Source organism: Somniosus microcephalus, chromosome 6 (assembly GCF_052327205.1).
Source record: "Somniosus microcephalus isolate GS21.2 chromosome 6, FLI_Smic_1.0, whole genome shotgun sequence".
NCBI lineage: Eukaryota > Metazoa > Chordata > Chondrichthyes > Squaliformes > Somniosidae > Somniosus > Somniosus microcephalus.
The window spans coordinates 281448860-281470271 of NC_140992.1; the positions used below are offsets into that span (position 1 = coordinate 281448860).

General features: G+C 52.8%; 1 protein-coding gene across 2 annotated transcripts in view; it reads left to right on the plus strand.

The window, feature by feature from the left end:
* acsf3 (acyl-CoA synthetase family member 3) overlaps nucleotides 1-21412 on the plus strand; it is a 245584-nt gene that overhangs the window by 92165 nt on the left and 132007 nt on the right. For both annotated transcript variants that reach the window (XM_085991957.1, XM_085991958.1), the window contains exon 5: nucleotides 882-1027. In XM_085991957.1, the coding sequence (XP_085848083.1) occupies nucleotides 882-1027 (146 nt within the window). The remainder of the gene's footprint in view (nucleotides 1-881; nucleotides 1028-21412) is intronic.

A 21412-nucleotide genomic window follows, 5' to 3' on the forward strand; every position in this document is an offset into this window, starting at 1 on the left:
ACCCTTCAGCCACTGGAAACAGCTTCTCTTTATTTACTCTATCTGAACCCTTCATGATTTTAAATACCTCCAACAAATCTCCTCTTAGCCTTCTCTGCTCTAAGAAGAACAACCCCAACTTCTCCAGTCTATCCACGTAACTGCAATCCCTCATCCCTGGAACCATTCTAGTAAATCTCTTCAAAGCCTTCACGACCTTCCTAAAGTGCGGTGCCCAGAATTGGACACAATACTCCAGCTGGGGCCGATCTAGTGTTTTATACAGGTTTAGTATATCATTCTGCCTTTTGTATTCTGTGCCTCTATTGATAAAGCCCAGGATCCCGTTTGCTTTATTAACTGCTTTGTTGACCTGTTCTGTCACCTTCGGAGATTTGTGCACAAACACCCCCAGGTCTCTCTCATCTTGGACCCCCTTCAAAATTGTACCATTTAGTGTGTATGGTCTCTCCTCATTCTTCCTAACAAAATGTATCACCTCACATTTTTCTATGTTGAATTCCATCTGTCATGAGTCTGTCCATTCCACCAGCCTGTCTATACCCTCTTCAAATCTATTACAGTACTATCTTCCTCACTGTTTACTACACTTCCAAGTTTCAATTCATCTGCAGATTTAGAAATTGTGCCCTGTACCCGCAAGTCCAAGTCATTAATGTTTATTAAAAACAGCAGTCGTCCTAGTACTGAACCCTGGGGAACTCTACTGTATACCTCCCTCTAGTCCGAAAAACAGCCAGTCACCACAACTCTCTTTTCTATCCCTTAGCCAATTTTGTATCCATGCTGCTACTGCCCCTTTAATCCCATGGGCTTCAATCACATCACGTGGCTGAGTATTGCTGTATGATAGGTGTTAACTATATTTTTCTGTTTTTTAGGTTAATGGTTTCAGGATCTGCTGCTCTTCCTCAGCCAATCCTGGAGAAATGGAACGAAATCAGTGGTCACACATTGTTGGAGCGGTACGGGATGACGGAGATCGGAATGGCTCTGTCGAACCCGGTGCGTGGAGCCCGTGTGCCAGGTAAGCTCAGAGTAATGTGTTAAAAGGCAATGATGCACTTGAGTGCCTGAGAGCTCATGTCCCAGAAAGTGCCAAAAGTTTTGACCATTGATTGTCCCCAGGCCCCAGGGGTTTGTACAGGCTGGTGATTGGTTAGCACCACCACAATCTGATCCAGGGTCTGAAAGAGCTAGCTAAAGAGTGCCAGGCTCATGTAAGAAAGACGGACTTGCACTTATACATTCGCTTACCAGCAAAACCTCAAACCACTTTGCTTATAATAAATAAATTTGCAATACAGTGAATGTTTTTGTGTCAGAAAATGTGTCAGCCATCTACGCACAGCAAGATCCCACACATATCGATGAGATGAATGACATGTTAATCTGTTTTTGCTGATATGGGTTGAGGGAGGAATGTTGGTCACGACATTGGGAAAACTCCCTGGAGTCGTACTGTAGGATCCTGAACATCTGATCTGAAGGACAGCAGCACAGCACTCCCTCAGTACTGCCCCTCCGACAGTGCGGTGCTCCCTCAATACTGCCCCTCCGACAGTGCAGCACTCCCTCAGTACTGCCCCTCCGACAGTGCGGCGCTCCCTCAGTACTGCCCCTCCGACAGTGCGGCGCTCCCTCAGTACTGCCCCTCCGACAGTGCGGCGCTCCCTCAGTACTGCCCCTCCGACAGTGCGGCGCTCCCTCAGTACTGCCCCTCCGACAGAGCAGCGCTCCCTCAATACTGCCCCTCCGACAGTGCGGTGCTCCCTCAATACTGCCCCTCCGACAGTGCAGCACTCCCTCAGTACTGCCCCTCCGACAGTGCGGCGCTCCCTCAGTACTGCCCCTCCGACAGTGCGGCGCTCCCTCAATACTGCCCCTCCGACAGTGCGGTGCTCCCTCAGTACTGCCCCTCCGACAGTGCGGCGCTCCCTCAGTACTGCCCCTCCGACAGTGCGGCGCTCCCTCAATACTGCCCCTCCGACAGTGCGGCGCTCCCTCAATACTGCCCCTCCGACAGTGCGGTGCTCCCTCAGTACTGCCCCTCCGACAGTGCGGCGCTCCCTCAATACTACCCCTCCGACAGTGCGGTGCTCCCTCAGTACTGCCCCTCTGACAGTGCGGCACTCCCTCAATACTGCCCCTCCGACAGTGCGGTGCTCCCTCAGTACTGCCCCTCCGACAGTGCGGCACTCCCTCAATACTGCCCCTCCGACAGTGCGGTGCTCCCTCAGTACTGCCCCTCCGACAGTGCGGTGCTCCCTCAGTACTGCCCCTCCGACAGTGTGGCGCTCCCTCAGTACTGCCCCTCTGACAATACTGCCCCTCCGACAGTGCAGCACTCCCTCAGTACTGCCCCTCTGACAATACCGCCCTTCAGACAGTGCAGAGCTCCCTCAGTACTGCCCCCCTGACAATACTGCCCCTCAGACAGTGCTGCGCTCCCTCAGTACTGCCCCTCAGACAGTGCTGCGCTCCCTCAATACTGCCGCTGCGACGGTGCAGCGCTCCCTCAGTACTGCCCCTCTGACAATACTGCCCCTCAGACAGTGCAGCGCTCCCTCAGTACTCCGATATTGCAGCACTCCCTCAGTACTGCCCCTCCGACCGTGCAGCGCTCCCTTAGTACTGCCCCTCTGACAGTACTTCCACTCCGACACTGCTGCGCTCCCTCAGTACTGCCCCTCCGACAGTGCAGCACTCCCTCAGTACTGCCCCTCCGACAGTGCAGAGCTCCCTCAGTACTGTCCCTCCGACAGTACAGCACTCCCTCAGTACTGCTCCTCCGACAGTGCAGCACTCCCTCAGTACTGCTCCTCCGACAGTGCAGCGCTCCCTCAGGACTGCCCCTCCGACAGTGCAGCGCTCCCTCTGTACTGCCCCTCCGACAGTGCAGCGCTCCCTCAGTACTGCCCCTCCGACAATGCAGCGCTCCTTCAGTACTGCCCCTCCGACAGTGCAGCGCTCCCTCAGTACTGCCCCTCCGACAGTGCAGCGCTCCCTCAGTACTGCCCGTCCGACAGTGCAGCGCTCCCTCAGTACTGCCCCTCCTACAGTGCGGCGCTCCCTCAGTACTGCCCCTCCGACAGTGCAGCGCTCCCTCTGTACTGCCCCTCCGACAGTGCAGCGCTCCCTCAGTACTGCCCCTCCGACAGTGCAGCGCTCCCTCAGTACTGCCCCTCTGACAGTGCAGCACTCCCTCAGTACTGCCCCTCCGACAGTGCAGCGCTCCCTCAGTACTGCCCCTCCGACAGTACAGCGCTCCCTCAGTACTGCCCGTCCGACAGTGCAGCGCTCCCTCAGTACTGCCCCTCCGACAGTGCAGCGCTCTCTCAGTACTGCCCCTCCGACAGTGCAGCGTTCCCTCAGTACTGCCCCTCCGACAGTGCAGCGCTCCCTCAGTACTGCACTGGAGTTTCAGCTTGTGTTTTATGCTCAAGTGCTGGAGCGAGGCTTGAAAGCATAGCTTTCTGAGTCAGAGACGAGAGTGTTACCCACTGGAATATGCCCCTTTATGTTGATCAGGTGCTTCCAAACAATGCCTCTTAGTGCTCAACAGTATTCACATGTCCTGTGTATAAGAAACATAGAAAAATAGGAGCAGGAGTCGGCCATTCGGCCCTTCGAGCCTGCTCCACCATTCAATATGATCATGACTGATCCTCTATCTCAATACCATATTCTCACTCTCTCCCCATACCCCTTGATGCCCTTTATGTCTAGAAATCTATCTATCTCCTTCTTAAATATATTCAGTGACCTGGCCTCCACAGCCTTCTGTGGTCGAGAATTCCACAGGTTCACCACCCTCTGAGTGAAGGAATTTCTCCTCATCTCAGTCCTAAATGTCCTACCGAGTATCCTGAGACTGTGACTCCTTGCTCTAGACCCCCCAGCCAGGGGAAACATCCTCTTATTTTTTTACAATAATTTCTTATAATTACAGCTTAAGGAAATAGCAGATGCAACCATTAGCACATAAGCAGAAGGTTTTAAAATGATGAAGCGTTTTGGTGGAATGAACAGGAAAGTTATTTGCAGTTACTGGTTGGGGAGTCTGTGCTGAGGGGACATCAATTTAAAATTGTCACTCAGTGAGGAGCGAGGATAGGAAACATTTGTTCACACAGTTGGAGCATGGAATGCGTTTCCACAGGGAGTGTTTGAGGAAGAGTCCCTTGCATCATTTAAGGGAAAATTGGATCAATATTTGAAGACAGGAGTGCATGGGGCAGTGGGATTAGTTTTGGATTGTTCTAGCAGAAAGCCAGCACATGCACGATGGGCTGAATGACATCCTGTGCTGCAAACCTCTGTGTTTCTATGCCTGTTTTGGAGTTTCTCACCTCAGCCCAGTTCAAATGATTGCAGTCTACAGCCTGTAAGAACCTCGGCAGCTGTACAATACTTGGACGCCTCACTCAATGGCGATTGCCCAGCCTGAAGGTGACAGCAGCCCACCTCCGATTGATGGTTTAATTGTTCAAACCACGAACTCCCTTCTTCAGTCTGCTGTGGGCTCTGTGTCTGACACTTCTTTTCACAGTTTGCAGCGATGAGTAAATAGTTACTTGTTGAACGATTAGTCACATCCTATACTTAATTTTTATCCTGTTGCAGCAAGTTCCCAGGATATTTTAAATTATAAATGGACAGTTTCAGCAGTTGATAGCAATTGGATCTCAATTTGTTACCTTGCAGTCGTGGGTTTGAGTCCCAGCCCTGTCGGACACTCTGATCCCCCTCACCCGTGAGTTTCCTCAGTCTCTGCCCTGTCGGACACTCTGATCCCCCCTCACCCGTGAGTTTCCTCAGTCTCTGCCCTGTTGGACACTCTGATCCCCCCTCACCTGTGAGTTTCCTCAGTCTCTGCCTGGTTGGACACTCTGATCCCCCCTCACCCGTGAGTTTCCTCAGTCTCTGCCCTGTCGGACACCCTGATCCCCCTCACCTGTGAGTTTCCTCAGTCTCTGCCCTGTCGGACACTCTGATCCCCCCCTCACCTGTGAGTTTCCTCAGTCTCTGCCCTGTCGGACACTCTGATGCCCCTCACCTGTGAGTTTCCTCAGTCTCTGCCCGGTTGGACACTCTGATCCCCCCTCACCCGTGAGTTTCCTCAGTCTCTGCCCTGTCGGACACTCTGATCCCCCTCACCTGTGAGTTTCCTCAGTCTCTGCCCTGTCGGACACTCTGATCCCCCCTCACCCGTGAGTTTCCTCAGTCTCTGCCCTGTCGGACACTCTGATCCCCCCTCACCTGTGAGTTTCCTCAGTCTCTGCCCTGTCGGACACTCTGATCCCCCTCACCTGTGAGTTTCCTCAGTCTCTGCCCTGTCGGACACCCTGATCCCCCCTCACCTGTGAGTTTCCTCAGTCTCTGCCCTGTCGGACACTCTGATCCCCCCTCACCTGTGAGTTTCCTCAGTCTCTGCCCTGTCGGACACTCTGATCCCCCCTCACCTGTGAGTTTCCTCAGTCCCAGCCCTGTCGGACACTCTGATCCCCCTCACCTGTGAGTTTCCTCAGTCTCTGCCCTGTCGGACACTCTGATCCCCCCTCACCCGTGAGTTTCCTCAGTCTCTGCCCTGTCGGACACTCTGATCCCCCCTCACATGTGAGTTTCCTCAGTCTCTGCCCTGTCGGACACTCTGATCCCCCTCACCTGTGAGTTTCCTCAGTCCCAGCCCTGTCGGACACTCTGATCCCCCTCACCTGTGAGTTTCCTCAGTCTCTGCCCTGTCGGACACCCTGATCCCCCCTCACCTGTGAGTTTCCTCAGTCTCTGCCCTGTCGGACACTCTGATCCCCCTCACCCGTGAGTTTCCTCAGTCTCTGCCCTGTCGGACACCCTGATCCCCCTCACCCGTGAGTTTCCTCAGTCTCTGCCCTGTCGGACACTCTGATCCCCCCTCACATGTGAGTTTCCTCAGTCTCTGCCCTGTCGGACACTCTGATCCCCCTCACCTGTGAGTTTCCTCAGTCCCAGCCCTGTCGGACACTCTGATCCCCCTCACCTGTGAGTTTCCTCAGTTTCTGCCCTGTCGGACACCCTGATCCCCCCTCACCTGTGAGTTTCCTCAGTCTCTGCCCTGTCGGACACTCTGATCCCCCTCACCCGTGAGTTTCCTCAGTCTCTGCCCTGTCGGACACCCTGATCCCCCTCACCCGTGAGTTTCCTCAGTCTCTGCCCTGTCGGACACTCTGATCCCCCTCACCTGTGAGTTTCCTCAGTCTCTGCCCTGTCGGACACTCTGATCCCCCCTCACCTGTGAGTTTCCTCAGTCTCTGCCCTGTCGGACACTCTGATCCCCCCTCACCTGTGAGTTTCCTCAGTCTCTGCCCTGTCGGACACTCTGATCCCCCCTCACCTGTGAGTTTCCTCAGTCTCTGCCCTGTCGGACACCCTAATCCCCCTCACCCGTGAGTTTCCTCAGTCTCTGCCCTGTCGGACACCCTGATCCCCCTCACCTGTGAGTTTCCTCAGTCTCTGCCCTGTCGGACACTCTGATCCCCCTCACCTGTGAGTTTCCTCAGTCTCTGCCCTGTCGGACACTCTGATCCCCCTCACCCGTGAGTTTCCTCAGTCTCTGCCCTGTCGGACACTCTGATCCCCCCTCACCCGTGAGTTTCCTCAGTCTCTGCCCTGTCGGACACTCTGATCCCCCCTCACCTGTGAGTTTCCTCAGTCTCTGCCCTGTCGGACACCCTGATCCCCCTCACCCGTGAGTTTCCTCAGTCTCTGCCCTGTCGGACACTCTGATCCCCCCTCACCTGTGAGTTTCCTCAGTCTCTGCCCTGTCGGACACTCTGATCCCCCTCACCTGTGAGTTTCCTCAGTCTCTGCCCTGTCGGACACTCTGATCCCCCTCACCTGTGAGTTTCCTCAGTCTCTGCCCTGTCGGACACTCTGATCCCCCCTCACCTGTGAGTTTCCTCAGTCTCTGCCCTGTCGGACACTCTGATCCCCCCTCACCTGTGAGTTTCCTCAGTCTCTGCCCTGTCGGACACTCTGATCCCCCTCACCTGTGAGTTTCCTCAGTCTCTGCCTGTCGGACACTCTGATCCCCCCTCACCTGTGAGTTTCCTCAGTCTCTGCCCTGTCGGACACTCTGATCCCGCTCACCTGTGAGTTTCCTCAGTCTCTGCCCTGTCGGACACTCTGATCCCCCTCACCTGTGAGTTTCCTCAGTCTCTGCCCTGTCGGACACTCTGATCCCCCCTCACCTGTGAGTTTCCTCAGTCTCTGCCCTGTCGGACACTCTGATCCCCCCTCACCTGTGAGTTTCCTCAGTCTCTGCCTGTCGGACACTCTGATCCCCCCTCACCTGTGAGTTTCCTCAGTCCCAGCCCTGTCGGACACTCTGATCCCCCCTCACCCGTGAGTTTCCTCAGTCTCTGCCCTGTCGGACACTCTGATCCCCCCTCACCTGTGAGTTTCCTCAGTCTCTGCCCTGTCGGACACTCTGATCCCCCTCACCTGTGAGTTTCCTCATTCTCTGCCCTGTCGGACACTCTGATCCCCCCTCACCTGTGAGTTTCCTCAGTCTCTGCCCTGTCGGACACCCTGATCCCCCCTCACCTGTGAGTTTCCTCAGTCCCAGCCCTGTCGGACACTCTGATCCCCCTCACCCGTGAGTTTCCTCAGTCTCTGCCCTGTCGGACACTCTGATCCCCCCTCACCTGTGAGTTTCCTCAGTCTCTGCCCTGTCGGACACTCTGATCCCCCTCACCCGTGAGTTTCCTCAGTCCCAGCCCTGTCGGACACTCTGATCCCCCCTCACCTGTGAGTTTCCTCAGTCTCTGCCCTGTCGGACACTCTGATCCCCCCCTCACCTGTGAGTTTCCTCAGTCTCTGCCCTGTCGGACACTCTGATCCCCCTCACCTGTGAGTTTCCTCAGTCTGTGCCCTGTCGGACACTCTGATCCCCCTCACCTGTGAGTTTCCTCAGTCTCTGCCCTGTCGGACACTCTGATCCCCCTCACCTGTGAGTTTCCTCAGTCTCTGCCCTGTCGGACACCCTGATCCCCCTCACCTGTGAGTTTCCTCAGTGTCTGCCCTGTCGGACACTCTGATCCCCCCTCACCCGTGAGTTTCCTCAGTCTCTGCCCTGTCGGACACTCTGATCCCCCCTCACCTGTGAGTTTCCTCAGTCTCTGCCCTGTCGGACACTCTGATCCCCCCTCACCTGGGAGTTTCCTCAGTCTCTGCCCTGTCGGACACTCTGATCCCCCTCACCTGTGAGTTTCCTCAGTCTCTGCCCTGTCGGACACTCTGATCCCCCCTCACCTGTGAGTTTCCTCAGTCTCTGCCCTGTCGGACACTCTGATCCCCCCTCACCTGTGAGTTTCCTCAGTGTCTGCCCTGTCGGACACTCTGATCCCCCCTCACCTGTGAGTTTCCTCAGTCTCTGCCCTGTCGGACACTCTGATCCCCCTCACCTGTGAGTTTCCTCAGTCTCTGCCCTGTTGGACACTCTGATCCCCCCTCACCTGTGAGTTTCCTCAGTCTCTGCCCTGTTGGACACTCTGATCCCCCCTCACCTGTGAGTTTCCTCAGTCCCAGCCCTGTCGGACACTCTGATCCCACTCACCTGTGAGTTTCCTCAGTCCCAGCCCTGTCGGACACTCTGATCCCCCTCACCTGTGAGTTTCCTCAGTCCCAGCCCTGTCGGACACTCTGATCCCCCTCACCTGTGAGTTTCCTCAGTCCCAGCCCTGTCGGACACTCTGATCCCCCTCACCCGTGAGTTTCCTCAGTCTCTGCCCTGTCGGACACTCTGATCCCCCCTCACCTGTGAGTTTCTTCAGTCTCTGCCCTGTCGGACACTCTGATCCCCCTCACCTGTGAGTTTCCTCAGTCGCTGCCCTGTCGGACACTCTGATCCCCCTCACCTGTGAGTTTCCTCAGTCTCTGCCCTGTCGGACACTCTGATCCCCCTCACCTGTGAGTTTCCTCCGTCTCTGCCCTGTCGGACACTCTGATCCCCCCTCACCTGTGAGTTTCCTCAGTCTCTGCCCTGTCGGACACTCTGATCCCCCCTCACCCGTGAGTTTCCTCAGTCTCTGCCCTGTCGGACACTCTGATCCCCCCTCACCTGTGAGTTTCCTCAGTCTCTGCCCTGTCGGACACTCTGATCCCCCTCACCTGTGAGTTTCCTCAGTCTCTGCCCTGTCGGACACTCTGATCCCCCTCACCCGTGAGTTTCCTCAGTCCCAACCCTGTCGGACACTCTGATCCCCCTCACCTGTGAGTTTCCTCAGTCTCTGCCCTGTCGGACACTCTGATCCCCCCTCACCTGTGAGTTTCCTCAGTCTCTGCCCTGTCGGACACTCTGATCCCCCCTCACCTGTGAGTTTCCTCAGTCTCTGCCCTGTCGGACACTCTGATCCCCCCTCACCTGTGAGTTTCCTCAGTCTCTGCCCTGTCGGACACCCTAATCCCCCTCACCCGTGAGTTTCCTCAGTCTCTGCCCTGTCGGACACCCTGATCCCCCTCACCTGTGAGTTTCCTCAGTCTCTGCCCTGTCGGACACTCTGATCCCCCTCACCCGTGAGTTTCCTCAGTCTCTGCCCTGTCGGACACTCTGATCCCCCCTCACCCGTGAGTTTCCTCAGTCTCTGCCCTGTCGGACACTCTGATCCCCCCTCACCTATGAGTTTCCTCAGTCTCTGCCCTGTCGGACACCCTGATCCCCCTCACCCGTGAGTTTCCTCAGTCTCTGCCCTGTCGGACACTCTGATCCCCCCTCACCTGTGAGTTTCCTCAGTCTCTGCCCTGTCGGACACTCTGATCCCCCTCACCTGTGAGTTTCCTCAGTCTCTGCCCTGTCGGACACTCTGATCCCCCTCACCTGTGAGTTTCCTCAGTCTCTGCCCTGTCGGACACTCTGATCCCCCTCACCTGTGAGTTTCCTCAGTCCCAGCCCTGTCGGACACTCTGATCCCCCCTCACCTGTGAGTTTCCTCAGTCTCTGCCCTGTCGGACACTCTGATCCCCCATCACCTGTGAGTTTCCTCAGTCTCTGCCCTGTCGGACACTCTGATCCCCCCTCACCTGTGAGTTTCCTCAGTCTCTGCCCTGTCGGACACTCTGATCCCCCCTCACCTGTGAGTTTCCTCAGTCTCTGCCCTGTCGGACACCCTGATCCCCCTCACCCGTGAGTTTCCTCAGTCTCTGCCCTGTCGGACACTCTGATCCCCCCTCACCCGTGAGTTTCCTCAGTCTCTGCCCTGTCGGACACTCTGATCCCCCCCTCACCTGTGAGTTTCCTCAGTCTCTGCCCTGTCGGACACTCTGATCCCCCTCACCTGTGAGTTTCCTCAGTCTCTGCCCTGTCGGACACTCTGATCCCCCCTCACCTGTGAGTTTCCTCAGTCTCTGCCCTGTCGGACACTCTGATCCCCCTCACCTGTGAGTTTCCTCATTCTCTGCCCTGTCGGACACTCTGATCCCCCCTCACCTGTGAGTTTCCTCAGTCTCTGCCCTGTCGGACACCCTGATCCCCCCTCACCTGTGAGTTTCCTCAGTCCCAGCCCTGTCGGACACTCTGATCCCCCTCACCCGTGAGTTTCCTCAGTCTCTGCCCTGTCGGACACTCTGATCCCCCCTCACCTGTGAGTTTCCTCAGTCTCTGCCCTGTCGGACACTCTGATCCCCCCTCACCTGTGAGTTTCCTCAGTCTCTGCCCTGTCGGACACTCTGATCCCCCCTCACCTGTGAGTTTCCTCAGTGTCTGCCCTGTCGGACACTCTGATCCCCCCTCACCTGTGAGTTTCCTCAGTCTCTGCCCTGTCGGACACTCTGATCCCCCTCACCTGTGAGTTTCCTCAGTCTCTGCCCTGTCGGACACTCTGATCCCCCCTCACCCATGAGTTTCCTCAGTCTCTGCCCTGTCGGACACTCTGATCCCCCCTCACATGTGAGTTTCCTCAGTCTCTGCCCTGTCGGACACCCTAATCCCCCTCACCCGTGAGTTTCCTCAGTCTCTGCCCTGTCGGACACCCTGATCCCCCTCACCTGTGAGTTTCCTCAGTCTCTGCCCTGTCGGACACTCTGATCCCCCTCACCCGTGAGTTTCCTCAGTCTCTGCCCTGTCGGACACTCTGATCCCCCCTCACCCGTGAGTTTCCTCAGTCTCTGCCCTGTCGGACACTCTGATCCCCCCTCACCTGTGAGTTTCCTCAGTCTCTGCCCTGTCGGACACCCTGATCCCCCTCACCCGTGAGTTTCCTCAGTCTCTGCCCTGTCGGACACTCTGATCCCCCCTCACCTGTGAGTTTCCTCAGTCTCTGCCCTGTCGGACACTCTGATCCCCCTCACCTGTGAGTTTCCTCAGTCTCTGCCCTGTCGGACACTCTGATCCCCCTCACCTGTGAGTTTCCTCAGTCTCTGCCCTGTCGGACACTCTGATCCCCCTCACCTGTGAGTTTCCTCAGTCCCAGCCCTGTCGGACACTCTGATCCCCCCTCACCTGTGAGTTTCCTCAGTCTCTGCCCTGTCGGACACTCTGATCCCCCATCACCTGTGAGTTTCCTCAGTCTCTGCCCTGTCGGACACTCTGATCCCCCCTCACCTGTGAGTTTCCTCAGTCTCTGCCCTGTCGGACACTCTGATCCCCCCTCACCTGTGAGTTTCCTCAGTCTCTGCCCTGTCGGACACTCTGATCCCCCCCTCACCTGTGAGTTTCCTCAGTCTCTGCCCTGTCGGACACTCTGATCCCCCTCACCTGTGAGTTTCCTCAGTCTCTGCCCTGTCGGACACTCTGATCCCCCCTCACCTGTGAGTTTCCTCAGTCTCTGCCTGTCGGACACTCTGATCCCCCTCACCTGTGAGTTTCCTCAGTCTCTGCCCTGTCGGACACTCTGATCCCCCTCACCTGTGAGTTTCCTCAGTCTCTGCCCTGTCGGACACTCTGATCCCCCTCACCCGTGAGTTTCCTCAGTCTCTGCCCTGTCGGACACTCTGATCCCCCCTCACCTGTGAGTTTCCTCAGTCTCTGCCCTGTCGGACACTCTGATCCCCCTCACCTGTGAGTTTCCTCATTCTCTGCCCTGTCGGACACTCTGATCCCCCCTCACCTGTGAGTTTCCTCAGTCTCTGCCCTGTCGGACACCCTGATCCCCCCTCACCTGTGAGTTTCCTCAGTCCCAGCCCTGTCGGACACTCTGATCCCCCTCACCCGTGAGTTTCCTCAGTCTCTGCCCTGTCGGACACTCTGATCCCCCCTCACCTGTGAGTTTCCTCAGTCTCTGCCCTGTCGGACACTCTGATCCCCCTCACCCGTGAGTTTCCTCAGTCCCAGCCCTGTCGGACACTCTGATCCCCCCTCACCTGTGAGTTTCCTCAGTCTCTGCCCTGTCGGACACTCTGATCCCCCCCTCACCTGTGAGTTTCCTCAGTCTCTGCCCTGTCGGACACTCTGATCTCCCTCACCTGTGAGTTTCCTCAGTCTCTGCCCTGTCGGACACTCTGATCCCCCTCACCTGTGAGTTTCCTCAGTCTCTGCCCTGTCGGACACTCTGATCCCCCCTCACCTGTGAGTTTCCTCAGTCTCTGCCCTGTCGGACACTCTGATCCCCCCTCACCTGTGAGTTTCCTCAGTGTCTGCCCTGTCGGACACTCTGATCCCCCCTCACCTGTGAGTTTCCTCAGTCTCTGCCCTGTCGGACACTCTGATCCCCCTCACCTGTGAGTTTCCTCAGTCTCTGCCCTGTTGGACACTCTGATCCCCCCTCACCTGTGAGTTTCCTCAGTCTCTGCCCTGTTGGACACTCTGATCCCCCCTCACCTGTGAGTTTCCTCAGTCCCAGCCCTGTCGGACACTCTGATCCCCCTCACCTGTGAGTTTCCTCAGTCCCAGCCCTGTCGGACACTCTGATCCCCCTCACCTGTGAGTTTCCTCAGTCTCTGCCCTGTCGGACACTCTGATCCCCCCTCACCCGTGAGTTTCCTCAGTCTCTGCCCTGTCGGACACTCTGATCCCCCCTCACCTGTGAGTTTCCTCAGTCTCTGCCCTGTCGGACACTCTGATCCCCCCTCACCTGTGAGTTTCCTCAGTCTCTGCCCTGTCGGACACTCTGATCCCCCTCACCCGTGAGTTTCCTCAGTCTCTGCCCTGTCGGACACTCTGATCCCCCCTCACTCCTGGTAACCATTCATGTTTTCCCTATAACCTGTGTATTTGTGAAGCTAGATTACATCTATCAGTTAAAATTTTTCAGAATAAATTCCTTTTTGCACTGCATTGCACTTCATATCTATTCCTAATAGGGGAGATCATGATAAGAGAAAATACGAAAAGATTAGGAGAGATGTCAAAAAACAATTAGGGAGGCAAAGAGGAACTGTGAAATTAAATTATCAAGGAAGGTAAAACAAAATAGTAAAATATTTTAAAGGCACATCAATTAAAAAAGGAAGATTGGGATGGGAATAGGGCCAATAAGGGATAGTCAGGACAATACCACAGGTAACGATAGAGAGATGGCAGAAATATTAAATAACTATTTTGCTTCAGTATTTATCAGGGAAATAGAACATGTGGACATGACATTGGATGATGAGATTAGTAATGAGATAAGTGCATTTAAAATAAAAAAGGGGATATATTAAATAAATTAATCAAACTCAAAAGAGGCTAAAACCCCTGGTCTGGATGGATTGCATCCACGCATTTTAAAAGAATCTAGGGAAGAGATAGCAGAGGCATTACTACACATATTTAATAATTCGTTAGAAAAAGGTGAAGTGCCAGAGGACTGGCGGATAGCTAACGTAATACCGATATTTAAGAAGGGGTATGGAACATGTCCAGGGAATTATAGACCAGTCAGCTTAACATCGGTGGTTGGAAAAATAATGGAATCCCTACTAAAGGAGAAAATAGAAGAACATCTAGAAACCAAAAATATCATAATGAATAGTCAGCATGGATTTCAAAAGGAAAAGTCTTGCTTGACCAACCTTATTGAATTTTTTGAAGAGGTACCAGAGAGAGTAGACTATGGTAATGCAGTAGATGTAATTTATCGAGATTTTCAGAAGGCCTTCGATAAGGTACCCCATAATAGACTGATGAACAAGGTCAGAGAATGCGGAGTCAGGGGACAAGTAGCAGAATGGATTGCTGGCTGGCTTCAGGACAGAAAGCAGAGAGTAGGGGTAAAGGGTAGCTATTCACAGTGGCAGGAGGTGGGTAGTGGTGTTCCACAAGGATCAGTGCTGGGACCACTGCTGTTCACAATTTACATTAACGATTTAGACTTAGGAATCAAAAATACAATTTCTAAATTTGCGGATGACACCAAATTGGGGGGATAGTCAATACTGAGGAGGACTGCAACAAGTTACAGGAGAACATTAATAAACTTGCAAAATTGGCAAATGAAGTTCAACACAGATAAATGTGAGGTATTACATTTTGGTAGGAATAATAGGGAGGTCACTTATCACTTGGAGGGTATGAGTCTAGGTGGGGATGAGGAACAAAGGGATCTCGGAGTACAGATACACAAAAAAAGTTGCGATGCATGTTAGCAAGGCCATAAAGAAAGCAAACCAAGCACTAGGGTTTATTTCTAGAGGGATAGAATTGAAAAGTAGGGAATTTATGCTAAATCTGTATCAAACCTTGGTTAGACCACACTTGGAGTACTGCGTACAGTTCCGGTCGTCATATTATAAAAATGATATAGAGACACTGGAGAGGGTGCAGAGAAGATTTACAAGGATGATACCAGAAATGCGAGGATATACATATCAGGAAAGGATGAACAGGCTGGGTCTCTTTTCTCTTGAAAAAAGGCTGAGGGGTGACCTAATTGAGGTCTTTAAAATTATGAAAGGTTTTGATCGAGTGGATACAGAGAGAATGTTTCCACTTGTGGGGAAGAGCATAACTAGAGGCCATCAATATAAGATAGTCACCCAGAAATCCAATAGGGAATTCAGAAGAAACCTATTTACCCAGAGAGTGGTGAGAATGTGGAACTGGCTACCACAGGGAGTGGTTGAAGTGAATAGTACAGATGCATTTAAGGGGAGGCTGGACAAGCATATGAGGGAGAAGGGAATAGAGGGATATACTGATAGATTTAGATGAGGAAAGACGGGAGGAGGCTCGAGTGGAGCATAAACGTCGGCATGGACTGGTTGGGCCGAATGGCCTGTTTCTGTGCTGTATATCCTATGTAATCCTATATGTAATGCTAAGGTTGCATAGGAACAAAAGTAGACCATTCAGCCCCTCGTGTCTGTTCTGCCATAAGGTCATGGCTGATCTGTATCTTAACTCCATCTACCCGCCTTGGTTCTGTAATCCTTAAATTGGGGGTAATATGGATAGAGGATTGGCTAACTAACAAAAAACAGAGTCGGGATAAATGGGTCATTTTGCAGTTGGCAAACTGTAACTAGTGGGGTGCCACAGGGATCAGTGCTGGGGCCACAACTATTTACAATCTATATTAATGACTTGGATGAAGGGACCGAGTGTACTGTAGCCAAATTTGCTGATGATACAACGATAGGTGGGAAAGCAAGTTGTGAGGAGGACACATTGGCCCAGAAATTCGGGTCGGAGGCTTCCCGCGGGTGCAAGTCTCCGACTTGCACTTACCTAGCGCGCCAGCCGTTGTGCTGTGGGCCCGCGTGGGATTCCGATCCTGGGCCTGCACCAGCTGCCGGCGCGCAGTGCTTGCGTATCCCAGCGGCGAAGTTAGTTTGAAGCATCCCCTGGGATCACGTGGGCCATGGAGAGCCAATCGTAGCAGGGAATCTCTATTCATAGATTTGACAGGAAGACCTGTCAAATCTATGAAATAGAGATCAGCCCCAAAACATAACTAAACTTCAAATAATTTTTTTTTTTAATCACATTTTTAAAATAACTATAAATTACATAAAATAACTATTTTAAACAATAATTTAAATTTTTGAAAAATTTAATTACAGTTTTTAACAGGGCTAAAAATAAACTTACCTTTCTTTAAAGTATTTAAAAATAATAAACCTGTGGAAAAAATGTTTTAATTTTACTTAATTCACCACTTACCTTGTTAAAAGCAGGCCTTGTGACTGCTTTTTAAAAGTGTAGCTCCTGGAGACTTACCCTCCCGGAGAAACCTGCAAAAAAACGGAAGTTCCACGCGTACGCGCTGCCTCTCCGGCGCACGCGTTCGACCTCTGAACCCCATCCTTTAAGGGAACGGACGTTCCGGTTTCCCGCGTATGCGCAGTGCATGCACAAAACCGGCACTTTCGTTGGCCCCATGCGTGAGTACCCCGTGCGTACTCACCCGTGGGGACCCGAATTTCTGGCCCAAAGAGTCTGCAAAGGGATATAGAGAGGTTCAGTGAGTGGGCAAAAATTTGGCAGATGGAGTATAATGTGGGGAAATGTGAGGTTATGCACTTTGGTAGGAAAAATAAAAAAGCAAATTATTATTTAAATGGAGAGAGGCTACATAATGCTGAGGTACAGAGGGATCTGGGGGTCCTCATACATGAAACACAAAAAGTTAGCATGCAGGTTCAGCAAGTAATTAGGAAGGGAAATGGAATGTTGGCCTTTATTGCAGGGGGGATGGAGTATAAAAGTAGGGAAGTCTTGCTACAACTGTACAGGGCGTTGGTGAGACCACATCTAGAGTACTGCGTACAGTTTTGGTCTCCTTATTTAAGGAGGGATATACTTGCATTGGAGGCAGTTCAGAGAAGATTCACTCGGTTAATTCCTGAGATGAAGGGGTTGTCTTGTGAAGAAAGGTTGAGCAGGTTGGCCCTATACTCATTGGAGTTTAGAAGAATGAGAGGTGATCTTATTGAAACATAAGATTCTGAGGGGGCTCGACAGGGTAGATGCAGGGAGGATGTTTCCACTTATGGGGGAATCTAGAACTAGGGGGCACAGTTTTAGGCATCTCCACACCATTTAAAATGGAGATGAGGAGGAATTTTCTTCCCTGAGGGTCGTGAATCTTTAGAATTCTCTATCCCAGAGAGCTGTGGAGGCGGAGTCATTGAATATATTCAAGGCAGAGATAGACAAATATTTGAGCAACAGGGGAGTCGAGGGTTATGCGGAGCGGGCGGGGAAGTGGTGTTGAGGCCAAGATTGGATCAGCCATGATCTTATTGAATGGCGGGGCAGGCTCGAGGGGCCGAATGGCTACTCCTGCTCCTATTTATGTTTTTATGTTCTTATACACATGCCGAACAAATATCTATCAATCTCAGTTTTGACATTTTCTACTGACCCCGCAGCCCCCAGAGATTTCCAGATTCCAACTCCCCTTTGTGTGAAGAAGTGCTTCCTGACATCACCCCTGAACGGCCTGGCTCTAAGTTGTGCCGCCTTGTTCTGGATTCCCCCCACCAGAGGAAATAGTTTCTCTCTATCTACCCGATCGAATCCTTCAAACATCTCAAGCACCTGCATTAGATCACCCTTTAATCTTCTATAATCGAGGAAATACAAGCCTAGTTTGTGCAACCTGTTCTCATAAGTTTGGGGAAGTGAATAGTACAGGAGAGCAATGTTCTCTTTAAGCTGCGCGGCTGTGCAGCGTTCCAGGGATCCCGCGCGGCCGGTGAGCCGGCTTTTACACTGAAACAAACGTGCATGCGCGGTCTTTTGAGTGGGCTGTGCAGCACATTAAAGGGGCCGTGCGGCCCAAAAAAACTGCAGGAGAGCATTGGCTTGTGAATGATCACTGCTGAACGCCAATCCTTCATTTTTATTGTTTCAACCACTGCAAACAATAAACCAACAAAAACAGTTCAAATACCCCAGCATCCCGTCAACATACCATGTCAGCTTGGCCGAAAGGTAGCACTCTCGCCTCCGAGTCCGAAGGTTGTGTGGTTGAGGCCCACTCTAGGCCTTGACCACTTGATCTGGACTGACACTCCAATGCATTTCTGAGGAGAGCTTGCATTTCTCTCCACTCACGTCCCCCTTCCAACCCCCACTTCCTTCTGCATCTGCCCCTTGAAAATACTCTCCCCAAAGTCACTTACAATGGTACTTTTAAACTCCCAACTGTCGAGCCTTTGGCCCTCCATTCGCCATAATATTTCTACAGCTACCGATCTGCTCAATCACACCCTCACCTCAACCTTTGATGCCACTTCCCCCAGTAAAACCTTTACTCTCTTCCACCCTGATCATTACCCCTGGCACAGCTCTTGTCTCCAATCCTCAAGTCCAAGGGACGCAGACTTGAACATTTATATCGGACAACTATTTAGCCATTCACCGCCAGATCTGGCTGGACCACAGAAAGCACTATCAGGTCCCGCTCTCCTCTGCCAAAACTGCTCACTACTCCAGGATCATCCTGGAATGCAAAGATAACCATGGCTTCTCTTCTCCGCTACCAACCGCCTTCTTAAACCCCTCTTCCCTGCCCCCTCCATCCTCACAAGTGTGAGGAGCTCATGGACTTCTTTATCATTAAGATTGAGACCATCCGTTCAGCTGCCGCCCTGAACTCGCATCTTTCATTAGTTTCTCTCCTACCTTCCCTTATGCCCTCTCCAAAGGAATGTGATGTCACCTCCCAAATCCGTGCCTCCCTAATCCGTGCCTCTCTTCCCACAACTCCATATTTGAACTACTCCAATCAGGTTTCTGCCCTGTCACAGCACTGAAACTGCCCTTTTCAAAGTCACAAATGACTTCCTATGTGACCGCCTTGGGACGTTTTGCTACATCAAAGGCACTATATAAATGCAAGTTGTTGTTGCTGAATTCTCAGGTTCCTTTCTGTGGCTGAGACATGAAATCAAGGCCTCTTCTGCCTTTTCAGGTGGATGTTGAAGATCCCATGACACTGTTTGAGGAAGAGCAGAGAGTTCTCTTGGTGTGTTGGCCAGCATTTTGTCCATAACCCATATCGCCAAAGTATGATTAATTGGTCAAGGAAGGGGAGAAGAATACGCCAGCTGACTATAGACCAGTTAGTTAGGCCAATGTTAGTTACAGGTAAAATCTTAGAATCCATAATTTTTGAACCAATTAGTGAGCATTTAGAGATGTATGGGGCAATCATGGACAGTCAGCATAGATTTGTTAAAAGCTTGACAGATTTAATAGAGTTTTTCGAAAAAGTGGACAATTGGATAGATAAAGGGAATGCAGTAGATGTAGTGTTTATGCATTTTCAGAAGTTTTTTTTTCACCCCACAGTGCACATAGAGGCCATTTCGGCCCATCGAGCCTGCACCGACACATATCCCACCCAATCCCCGTAACCCCTACACCAACACATATCCCCATTTAATCCCCCTAACACTAAGGGTCAATTTATCATAGCCAATCAACCTAACCCGCACATCTTTGGACTGTGGGAGGAAACCGGAGCACCCGGAGGAAACCCACGCAAACACGGGGAGAATGTGCAAACTCCACACAGACAGTCGCCCGAGGCCGGATTCGAACCCGGGTCCCTGGCGCTGTGAGGCAACAGTGCTAACCACTATGCCACCGTGCGTTGTTCGATAAGTCTCAGGAGGTTTGTTAGAAAAATGTGTCTGTGTGTATGTGACTGTGTGTGTGTGTTTGTGTGAGACTGTGTGTGTGTTTGTGACTGTGTCTTATTCTGTGTGCATGTTTGTGTGACTGTGTGTGTGTGTTTGTCTGATTTTGTGTCTGTGTTTCAGTATGTGTGTGAGACTGTGTGTGTGTGTCTGTGTGAGAGAGACTCTGTGTGAGTCTCTGGCCCCGATTTTCCCCCAGGCGGGCGGGGGCTGAAAAAAAATGTTTTTTTTTAATCGCAGAAATAGGGGGTCGCGACCCCCCCCGCCCGATTCCCCGCCCCGCCCGACTTTCACCCCCGTGTTTCAGCGTGACCCGAATCAGTCCCGCCCGCAGCAGGCAGGAATGGTCGGCGGGAGCCTAATGATCAATTATTGGCATGTTTAATCCTATTTTCAGGGTCCCTTGCAATTTTCAGCCTTTCCCCACGTAAAACACGCCTGGTGGGAACACCACTGATGAAACCTGGCGTGAACAAAGTTGGCTTGCTTGCTTTCAGCTGCAGGTCAATCAGGACTGAAGAGATTTAATCAGACAGCATTTGCAGGTTGCAGGACCTTGTTGCTGAAGGCTTGGGGCAACTTGTTGAAGGCTTAGGCACAGCTGTGGAAGGTTGGAGCCTCACACACTTCTCCAGTGTGAGCTCCTGGGAAGCCCCTCTCACCAGCCTAACTTAGCGCCTCCTCAACGGAGGCATCTGCCAGAAGTATGGGAGGCCTTTTGTTCCTTCCCTTCCTGGCATTAGAGGATCTCCAACAGCAGAGGAGGCTGGAGCAACTCCAGCAACAGCAGCACCAGCAGGAGCGACAGGCTGCGGCTCAGCCACCTGAGGCAGCACAGGCCAGAAGGGGCCAGCGCATGGAAGGCCGTCGGCGCAGGAGATACCCCCCAAACAGGGTCTACAGACACAGGCTCAGCTACCTCAACATGACTGAGCAGCAGTGCCAAAGGCGGCTCCGACTTTCGCGAGAGGTTGTGACTGACATCTGCGCAATGCTGCAGAAAGACCTGGAGCCCAGAGCACCAGGTCCACACTCCTTACCAGTGGCCATCAAAGTCACCACCGCACTCAACTTTTATGCCTCAGGCTCCTTCCAGGGATCAGCAGCAGACATCAGCGGCATCTCCCAGGCGGCTGCACACACTTGCATCAAACAGGTCACCGATGCCCTCTTTGCCCTCGCGCACAATCACATCCATTTCACCAGGGATCGCGCAAGTGTGAGGGCGCGAGCGCTTGGATTAGCTCAGCTGGCAGACTTTCCAAGGGTGCAGGGCGTCATTGACTGCACACATGTGGCCCTTAGGGCACCCCACCGCAATCCAGGAGTTTTTGTCAACCACAAGGGCTTCCACTCCCTTAACGTTCAGCTGGTGTGTGACCACAAGAAGGTGATTTTGCATGTTTGTGCCAGGTACCCTGGCAGCTGCCATGACTCCTTCATACTGCGCCAGTCTACTGTGCCTCCGCTATTCAGTCCGCCAAACGAACTTCAAGGATGGCTACTTGGAGACAAGGGATATCCCCTGCGCTCTTGGCTAATGACGCCGTTGAGGAGACCAGCCAGCGAAGCTGAGGAGCGCTACAACTCCAGCCACATTACCACCAGATGCATTATCGAGCAAACCATCGGATTGCTGAAGATGCGCTTCAGATGCCTCGATAGATCAGGAGGAGCCCTACAGTACTCATCAGCCAGGGTCTCCAAAATCGTCGTGGTATGCTGTGTGCTTCACAACATGGCACAGCGTCGTGGCTTGCCGATTCCGCAGGACAAAGAGGCTCCTCACAGAGCTGCCTCGGATGAGGATGATGCTGAGGAGGAGGAGGAGGACGGAAACAATCATCCTGCAGAGGCCCGCCAACCA